Consider the following 10028-nt stretch of genomic DNA (forward strand, 5'->3'; position numbering starts at 1 on the left):
TGATGTCCCTGCGCTCCCCGGCCTCCCAAGGCAGCTGCCGCGTTTCCCAAGGGGCCGTGCTGGCCTCAGAGCACACAGTGCTCCCGGGGGCTGGGTGGCCCTGCCAGCCCCGCTGCGGGGACAGGCTCCCCAGAGCACACCTGGGCCTGCACGCTGGCTCCCACAGCGGGATCAGGGCGAACCCCCAGCGGGGCTGTAGCTCCCCAAGGTCAGGCCCTCCAGGGTCAGATCCCCCCTGGGCCAAGACCCCCAAAGGCCAGAGCCCCCAGGCCAAGACCCCACCCAGAGCCAGGACCCCCTGGGGCCAAGGCCCCTCAAGGGCTAGCCCCTGGCTTTCCCCACGTCAAGATCCCCTCAGGGCCAGTCCCCTCCCAGGACAAGACCCCCAGATCAGCTCCCGACCCAACCCCCCCCCGGCCGGACACCCGCAAGGCCAGGCCACTCCGAGGCTCAGCGCCGTTCTGGGCGGGGCCGCCAGGGGGCGCTGCCGGCGGCGGGCGCGGCTGGGTCCTTTTTGTCCTGCGCGGGCTGCCGTAGCGCCCGTCCGCGCAGCGCCTCCGCCACCGAGGGAGGCCGCGCTGAGCGGGGCCGGGCCGGAGGGACGCGGGGAGGAGAGGGGAGGGACGGGGGACCCGCTCTCGGTAGGGTCGGAGCCATGAGTGACATTCGGCACTCGCTGCTCCGGCGGGACGCGCTGAGCGCCGCCAAGGAGGTGCTGTACCACCTGGACATCTACTTCAGCAGCCAGCTGCAGAGCGCCCCGCTGCCCCTGGTCGACAAGGGCCCCGCCGAGCTGCTGGAGGAGTTCCTGTTCCAGGTGCCCAAGGAGCGCGGCGCTCCGCCCAAGGTGGGCCCCACCGCGGGGCGGCTGGGGGGCGAGGCCTGGCGGGGGCTCTGGGACAGCAGACGGGGGCCCCGAGGGGGCTGCTGGAGGCCGCGGCCCCGGGGAAGCCGGGCGGGCCCCGGGGAGCAGGGGGGGCCCTGGGGGCTGGTGCTCTGCGGGCACGTGAGACGCAGGAGGCCGAACGAAGCTCCAGGGAGGGGCGATGGAGGCCGAGGCCACTAGAGCTCGGGACGGGGTCCCCGTGAGGGCTGCTGCAGGAGGCCGGGGGCTCGGGAGGGCAGGGTCCCTGGTGATGGTGCTTTTTGGCTAAGAGGGACTGGACAGGACTTTGTTCTCCCAAACAGAGGTGTGGTGGGGACTGTGGCCCCTGGGGTTTGCCTGTGGCCTCACAGTGCTGCAGCAGAGCTGTGCCAGGGTTTTCAGATGGCTGTGTGTGGGCTGGAGCTGAGCGGGGACCTCCCAGAGAGCAGCGACTAGAAACCACGGCTGGTGCTGAATGTCGGGGAGTGTGGGCCTGGGGCGCAGCGGGCTGCTGGCCTGGCTGTGACACCTCCCCAGGGCTGCCTGGAGCTGCCCTTTGTGCCGTTATTTGGAGAGGGAAGAAATATTTTTCACTCCAGTATTGCTATAGATCTCTCAGTTTGTGGGCAGCACTTGATGGTACAGCAAGCACCAGCCTTGGGCATCCAGGTATTCAAATGCACCCTAGAGCTTTTCTGTTTAAAAAGATAGACGCAGTGGTGGTTCAGGAAGCTTTAATATGTGTGCTGTACATAAATACTGAGTTTCTAACGCCTGAGGGAAGCTCTCAGCTTTTACTGTTCCTGCCTTCCATCAAAGCAGCTTTTGATTCTTCAAGAGCCCCAGTATATTTTGCAGCTTTGCATTTGTTTTCTTTCAGAGATTGAATTCACTTCAGGAACTTCAGCTCCTTGATATCATGTGCAATTATTTCCAAGAGCAAACCAAGGATTCGGTCCGGCAGATCATTTTCTCATCTCTCTTCAGCCCTCAAGGAAATAAAGCAGATGACAGCAGGATGGCTTTACTAGGAAAACTGGTTTCCATGGCAGTGGCTGTGTGCAGGGTTCCTGTTCTGGAATGTGCTGCCTTCTGGCTGCAGGTACAGCTTTTGTGCAGGCAGGGCAGTCTGGGGAAGGAGTTTGGGAGTGTGTTGTGATGGGCATGCATGAGGCAGGGTGTCACCTTACGGTTGGTGACAGCTGTTTGCAGTCAGCTGCTGCTCCGTGGGAGTTTAAGATGCTACAACAGCTGGCTGCTGCAGCTGCATTCATGCCACGTCTGTGCTCGTGTCTATTCCTTTGCTTCAGGGATAAAGGTAGAGCTTTTGCCAATCAATTTGCATGCCGCACTGGTGGAAGAAAACGTGGGGTTTTTTTACCATGGGTGAAAGTTTTATTGAATGTTTGTTTGGTTTTTTTTCCTCCACCCAGCCTCAGCATGTCAAAAGGAATCAGTGGGGTGTTTGACTGACACAGGGAACAAAACTAGGGCAGTTTGTGGTCACATTGCCCAAAGAAGCCACCTCTGGAGTTTGGAAAATAAACTGTCCCTCATGGCACAAGAGGCAGACCTCTCTCTTGACATTTGGGCACAAAATACCTGTATTGGGTGTTCAAATCTGTGAACACAGTATGTCAGGATCTCCTATATTGCCTCTTTTGCCATTGAGATTTCCCAACGCAGACCTTGGGAAGTGCATCTTTGTTCCCGCTGCCTTTGTGGGATGTGCAGAAATCACCTGCTTTACAGGAGGGGCAGCACAGAACGACTGTGCTGGGAGGGAAGGGTGACAGGAGGCGGATCAGTACAGGCTCTGTGGAGTTCCTCTTTTCCCAGCTGTGAGCCTTGACAAAGGAGGAGGGGATGTCACCTGGATAGCAGAAGGTGGTATATTATTTTGCGGGTCAAAGCTCTGAAGTGACATGAGGATTGCACAGAATTTTTCCATATAAAAAAATGTCAAGTGTAACTGAGAGGTTACTGGACTAGTTGTTCTGATACTGAACTAGTTGAACTACAGAACTACATCACTGAATTAGTAAAAAAATCACTAAGTCAAAATATTGATGTAAAAGGCTTTAACTTTAAACTACAGATACTGTAAACACAAAATATCACCATCTATTTTAATATTGTGGAATAGTAATTTTATTTCTGTCTGAGAGTATCTTTGACATACAGAGAGAGAGAAAGCGCACTTTGATTTGGGGAAAGTGGAAACACAAATGTTGAAACAGCGAAACCTATGGGCGAAGTGGGCAGGCAGAGTGTTTGGGTGACATAAACTTTAACACCAGCTCTGTAGAACTTCCTGTGATTTGTTTTAATCCGCTTTTCCTTGTGTGCTGTCCCGCGCCCCTGCAGCGAACCCCAGCTGTGTACTGTGTGAGGCTGGCCCGGGCCCTGGTCGATGACTACTGCAACTTGGTGCCAGGCTCCATCCAGACCCTGAAGCAGATCTTCAGCGCCAGCCCTCGCTTCTGCTGCCAGTTCATTACCTCCGTCACAGCGCTCTACGACCTCTCTTCGGGTGAGTGTTTCCAAGCTGTGTCTTTCCAAGTAAGAGAGGCAGAATAACGCAACACAAATTAACTGTTGCAAGTGAATTAACTACTGAAATTCTAAAGATGCTCGTTACCATGTAATTATTGTTAGAAGCCGCTCAGGGGTGTGGCTGTTGCACTATGCGTCACTGCGGTGAGAATAAAAATAATCAGGCAATGGCTGAAGGGAGAGTCTTTGCTGGAGAAGCAGGCAGGTAACACCTGACACAAAGGGCAGCGTCCTCCACAGAGGGCAGAGGACACGGGGACCTTATTGATTGAGCAGCTCTAGGTGTGAAAGCTGATCTGCCTGGGCTGGGGAGTTTGGCCTCCTTATTGTGTGTCACCTACCCAGCAGATAGACTTGGGGCTGTCTGTCAGTCTGATTCCTTCCAAAAAGGGGGAAACAAAAATTTGGAATGTTTCCAAGCTGAGCAGCATTTCTGTTGAGTGGTGACAAGAAACACAATGAACAGCATACCTCTGGTGCGCTCTTTAACTGCATGTGTGACCAGCTGGTGGTACAACCTGTCTCAGGTGGTTGTTGCTCAGACACGAGAAACGTGTAGGTGTCTTAAGATCAATTTATCTTTCCTCGGCGAGACAGATAGAGAGCTCATGGTAGACTAGGAAACAACCCTGCACTAAATAACAACATCATCCAAAAAAGCAAATCCTATTTGTTATCAATAAAAGAAATATTTTGCGCAGTCTTCTCCAGATAAGCAGTGTGGTATTATTGAGAGAGAGGTGCAGGCTTCTTTTTTTTTTTTCTTTTAAAGTGTTTGGTAGAGCTTATAGCATAGTCTTCCTCCATATTTAATGCCTATTTAGTGCAACCAGTTGGAAATCCATCCAGCTAATTAAAAGGTGTGTTGGAAAGGAAATAACATGAGTTATAGGAAGTAACTTTTTAAATCCCTTAGTTTGAGGTGTTATTGATGACACAAGAAAAGGAAGTTTGCTTTTCAAAGAGTGATCTGTAACCGGGCAGTTTCCACCACGTCCTGAGGACAGGAGTCGATCACACAGACACCACTATCTGTGATACTGAGAGGTCTTGGAAAAAACTAAAAACTGAAAAATAACAATTCTGCATAGTAGTAATTCTATAGTCCAGGTGGTTTTTCCTATAAGTCATTACATAAGACCCGATTAGGTAGTTCTGTGCTGAGCCCTCTGTTGATGCCGTAGGCAACTCACAACAGAAGTACGTGGCTCAATCCAGTGACCTGACCCTGTGATGGGATGATGTGAAGTCAATGTTTCTCTTGTCTGTACTGAAGCTTCAGTTCATAACCACATTTCACTTCTCACTTGAAGCTTTACATAATCTTATAATCCTTTACCTGTCAGGTGATTGTGTCGTTAAGTTTTTCGACAAAGACATACTTGTTTAGATAAGTTGTAAAGGAGATGAGTTGAATGACTGGGGTGAGGAGAATGAAGTGCCAGCAAGTCTTCCTTATTTCCTTCCCCATTGTACTTCCTGTGGCAAGGAATAAATGGAGACAGTTTAGAGGAGAAGGTGAACAGGGGATGGGTGGGAGAGAAGGAAAATGACAAAAGCAGCTTTGCTGGGAAAGGGGATAAATGTTGGCATTTGGTGGTGGAGAAGATGAAGTTGACAGGAACATGGTTGTGTCTTCCCTGGGACAAATGAGCACTTAACTTTGGTGTCTTTAAAAACAGTGAAGTTGGGAGGTTGTGAAATTGTATTTGTGACAGTGTGGGAAGACTGTGTGTGAGAGATTAAAGACTGCTGTCCTGTGCTCCTGTGCAAGGCTTGGCCTACTCAGTAATACCTTTCCTATCTTCAGATGACCTCATCCCTCCTTCGGATCTGCTCGAATTGATTGTTTCCTGGATCTTTGAAGACCCCCGCTTGATCCTCATCACGTTTCTAAACACTCCTATTGCAGCCAACCTGCCAATAGGGTTTTTAGAGCTCACCCCGCTGACTGGACTGATCCGTTGGTGTGTAAAGGCCCCCTTGGCTTATAAAAGGAAGAAGAAAGCCTCTCTCTCAAATGGACATCCCCCCAGCAAAATTGCCAAGGACTCAACTTCAGGAGAAGACAGAGATTGCCATCAGCTGTACTCAAAACTGCATCTAAGTGTCCTGCAGGTTCTTATGATGCTTCAGGGGCATTTAACGGAGAAGAACCTTTATGGGCGCCTGGGGCTTGTACCCTTTGACCACATTGTTCCGCTCGTTGAGGAAATTAACAGACTGTCTGATGAACTCAATCCTCTCAATGCATCCAAAGAGATTGAACTGGCTCTAGACAGACTGGCTCAAGCTTTGCAAGTGGCCATGGCATCGGGAGCACTCCTGTGCACTCGAGGTAAGTTGTTGGTGGGGCTGGCAGAGACCTTGGCACAGAATTATTTTCCTCCCCTGTGTGGATGTTGTACGAGGGAGTTTGGGGATGAGGAGAGTAAAGATCAATGTGTTCACATCAGAAGTAGTAGTTGGCTGCTCGTATGAAGCAATAGTCCATGAAATATTAATAATTTGGGAAAAATAACTCCATGGAGAGTAGGAGAGGCAAGATCATTGATGCAGATGATGGTGCGTTGCTTTGCAGAGCTCAAGAACTGATCATCTACTCCGCCCTGGTGAGACCACATCTGGAATATTGTGTCCAGTTCTGGGCCCCTCAGTTCCAGAAGGACAGGGAACTGCTGGAGAGGGTCCAGCGTAGGGCAATGAAGATGATTAAGGGAGTGGAGCATCTCCCTTATGAAGAAAGGCTGAGGGAGCTGGGTCTCTTTAGTTTGGAGAAGAGGAGACTAAGGGGGGACCTCATTAATGTTTATAAATATATGAAGGGTGAGTGCCATGAGGATGGAGGCAGGCTCTTCTCGGTGGCAAACAATGATAGGACAAGGGGTAATGGGATCAAGCTGGAACACAAGAGGTTCCGCTTAAATTTGAGAAGAAACTTCTTCTCAGTGAGGGTGACAGACACTGGAACAGGCTGCCCAGGGAGGTTGTGGAGTCTCCTTCTCTGGAGACATTCAAACCCGCCTGGACATGTTCCTGTGTGACCTCACATAGGCGTTCCTGCTCCAGCAGGGGATTGGACTAGATGATCTTTTGAGGTCCCTTCCAATCCCAAACATACTGTGATACTGTGGTATACCTTGCAGTGTGCACAAGGGGATTATATCTGGGTGTCCAGCATGGGGACAAATTTGACCCCCTTACAATTGTTTGTAGCTATTTAAAAAGCACTGTTTAATTGTGCTTCAATTTGACTTCTGTGAGTTTGCCTGCTGGAGGAGAGACCGTGAAGCAGATGAACCATGGGGTGGGTGTGCTAGACAAGGAATTTGAAAAGCAAACAAAAACTATTCATCTGGAACATCTGGCCCTTCAGCTCTCCTGTAATGAGACCCCATTACGGTGCGTGTGATTTCAGTTAAACTTAGTAAAGAAGCCTGCTAATGTGGCTCTCATCAGTCTTTCCTGTTGCCAAAACCATTTTTTCTCTAAAAACTTGCAGAGGTGAAAATGGGAAGTGCCTCAGTGCAGCACAGGGTCACCCAGACGTACTGTTTTCTTGATACGCTCTCTTGAAAATGAGTGATTTTTAGTGTGACCAGAAGGTTTAGATCTTCCTGACAGCCAGAGCAGTTAGTGCAGACCCTGGCTGCAGAGAGTGGCCTCTGCCTAAGGAGGTGACTGGGGCTTTGCCCTGGCTGAACCGGTGCTGCTGGTCAAATCTCAATGTTCTTCTGGCTCATCTTTCATAAAGTAGCTCTGGGTGTAATAAGAACAGGCAGAAAAGTGGAAATTTTTGAGCTGATGGCTTGTTTTGGGTGTGTTTTTTCTTAGCTGCTCACCTGGTACATTCTGAGCACTTGTGTAGAAGTGAAAGGTAGTTCAGTGTAAGTAGCTGCTGAACTACCAGTTATTTCAGTGCTTTGGGGGTGTGTTTATCTACAAAGGCAGGAGTTTGTTCTCTGGCTGTTCTGAAAGAACTCCAGGAGCAGGATATGTTGTTAAATACCTTTGTTTTATCTATTCTGCTTTAGCAGAGGTTTGGAGATGGTAAAAAGGTGCAATTTCTAGTTGATAGACCTCAGAAAAACAAAGCAAGCAAACAACAACAAAAACTCAACAAACCACAACAGACAAGAAACTCAGCCTTTCTTTATGCCAGAACTGTTTATAAAAACCCCAAACCAATACAAAACGGGTATTAGGTAAGCTTTGCATTGCTTTGACCTGGTGTCTTCCTCATAATAAATGCTATGTTCAGTGGGTAGAGTCAAACCTTGTGTTACCTATGTCTTAGCTACTTCTTGATACTATGGTGGTATTGCAAATGCTATACTAAGACTCTGTCTGCCTTGAAATGAAGCTGCGTTTTTGATATGGCAGCATAGGTTAAGTGTTGAACATACAATAAAGTGTCAATGTGGAATGCTGGGGTAGTAACTGGTGAGACAGAGAAACATTTTCTCTCCTGTGGAAGGTTTTGGTCTGAGAGTGGGATTTTGGATTTTTTGATGGCTGGAGCTTTTTCAGTAATCTGACCTTCCTAGAAAGGAGAGTGCAGGGGAAACTTGCTCTAATTTCTGCTTTACCCTTATTGTTATATCTTCTGTCTTCTTTCAGATGACTTGAGAACTGTGTGCTCCAGGCTGCCGCATAACAAGTAAGAGACCTTTCCACAGCTGTGCATATCCCAAAACACGCATGTGAGGGCTGTTGAGACAAAATATCTTCTAAAAATTTGTGTATACTTTCTGGAAATTGGCCTTTATTCAGACATGGTTTAGCACAAGGATGAAGGTGATAGTGCTGGCTGCTTCTTCCCTTGCAAGCTGGACTATTGACTGAAGGAGACTTCAGTGACTCCCACCACACAGATGATCTTGCCCTGCCTGTGTTAGAACAGATGCACAGAAAGGGAAAATGTCCTTACAGCATGGAACATGCCCCAGAGTTGTCCCTTCCCCATGTCCTAGCTTGTTTTACCTGACCCTAAGCTTAACTGCACTTTTCTTCTTGCTTCTTTGCAAGTGTGGATTTGTTTGGCTGTGGGTTTTTTTGGTGGTTTTTTTTTTTTTTTTTTAAAGAAGAAAGGAAGAAGAGTGTGGTGGAAGCTGTAAAAGCGTAGTAGAGTCACTGTCCTCTCGCCTCTCAGCAGTGCTGTGTATTGGTTGCAAATTGTCCTTAGAGCTGGGCCCTTGCAGGCTGGGGACAGCCACAACAAAAGCCTTCTCTGAATAATCTTCACGCCTCTGAATTTCTCTCCACAGCCTGCTGCAGCTGGTGATCTCTGGTCCAGTACAGCAACCAACCCATGGCGCTCTGCCACCGGGATTTTATCCTCACATCCATACTCCTCCTCTGGGCTACCCCGCGCACGCCGCGCACCCAGCGCTCCCGGCTCACCCGGCGCTCCCGGCTCACCCTGTACAAACGTTCATCCCAGGAATGACATTCCCATACCGGCCTATCCGCTAAAATGCCAAGACTGTACAGTGTACCGGGTTTCCCATAGTTTGACGAAGCCCTGCAGATGAAACCAAATGTCTCGGGAACCACATTTTCCTCGTTGGTGTAAAGCTGAGCAATGCCCGTGTGAGGGATCAGCTCTTGGCAGCAGGGAGGACACAGTCGATGGGGATGCAGGATGTGAATACTGAGGCAGATCATAGGGATGAAAGGAGGGGGGGAAAGGCAACAGAAACTCCAAACCTCTGCAGTGTGTGGAAATTTTTTTTGACCCACATTGTTTCATATAATCAGCACGGGTGTATTTTCTCAATCATGTGTTTTTCAGTAGCCCAGATCTGGTTGCCCAGCTCATCTTGCTCTAGGAGGGCCAAAAGCAGAAGCGTGAGATTTTTCCAGCTAGTCCACTCCAGCCTGCTCCTTTCTTTGTAAATGTTTGTATCTATAGCAACAGAGTATGTGTACACTGTATATTTTTGGAACACAAATGTTTGTTTCAGAAGCACAAGGTAGAGTAAAGCAACACTTCCTATTAAAGGAAACAATTTAAGAAGCGTAAAATAATTCTGCTTTATCTCTCAAATAGCAATAAGGTCTAATCTCTTAGGCCTGTGCCTGTCTAGCCACTTTAGTTGAGCTCTTCATTGTTGTGCTGTGATTCTCTCAGCCTGCTCTGCTGGGTGAAAAAGCAAGAAAAAGGGTCCTTTCTACAACATAGTGACTTTATTACAAAGACCTCTGCTGCTGTTTTCCTCATCGGACTCTGGAGATGTGGGGGCTGTAGTTACCGGATTGGGCTACAAAAATGGGACAAATTAGATGGAAGCTGTTAAAGTCTGATTTAAATGAAACAGCTGGAAAGGAAACGGCCATTCTCTGGAAAGGGAAGGTAAATAATATGCTTTGACTTTTGGTCAGCCCTGAAATGGTCAGGCACTTGGACTAGGTGATTGGTTTAGGTCCCTTCCAAGTAAAATATCCTATCTCACTTCACTTCATAAAGCTTCAACTTCTAATTATAGCAAAAACCCTTAAAAACGTAGAATTTCAGGATTAGAGTCATCACTGCATTGAGCCCTGGCTGTATGACAGGCCACCCTGGTACCCCTTGCAGTGTAGGACTGGGGAAAACTGCGGGAGA

General features: G+C 48.9%; 1 protein-coding gene across 1 annotated transcript; it reads left to right on the plus strand.

Annotated features, from left to right (window-relative positions):
- The first annotated feature begins 547 nt into the window (after window positions 1-547).
- On the plus strand, window positions 548-9448 carry INTS15 (integrator complex subunit 15). Its single transcript, XM_005508424.4, has 6 exons — window positions 548-847; window positions 1746-1967; window positions 3233-3398; window positions 5232-5759; window positions 8042-8081; window positions 8689-9448. The coding sequence occupies exons 1-6, from the start codon at window positions 656-658 to the stop codon at window positions 8894-8896; spliced, it is 1356 nt and encodes a 451-aa protein (XP_005508481.1). The 5' UTR covers window positions 548-655; the 3' UTR covers window positions 8897-9448.
- The last annotated feature ends 580 nt before the right edge of the window (window positions 9449-10028 follow it).

This window comes from Columba livia, chromosome 15 (genome assembly GCF_036013475.1).
Source record: "Columba livia isolate bColLiv1 breed racing homer chromosome 15, bColLiv1.pat.W.v2, whole genome shotgun sequence".
Lineage (NCBI taxonomy): Eukaryota > Metazoa > Chordata > Aves > Columbiformes > Columbidae > Columba > Columba livia.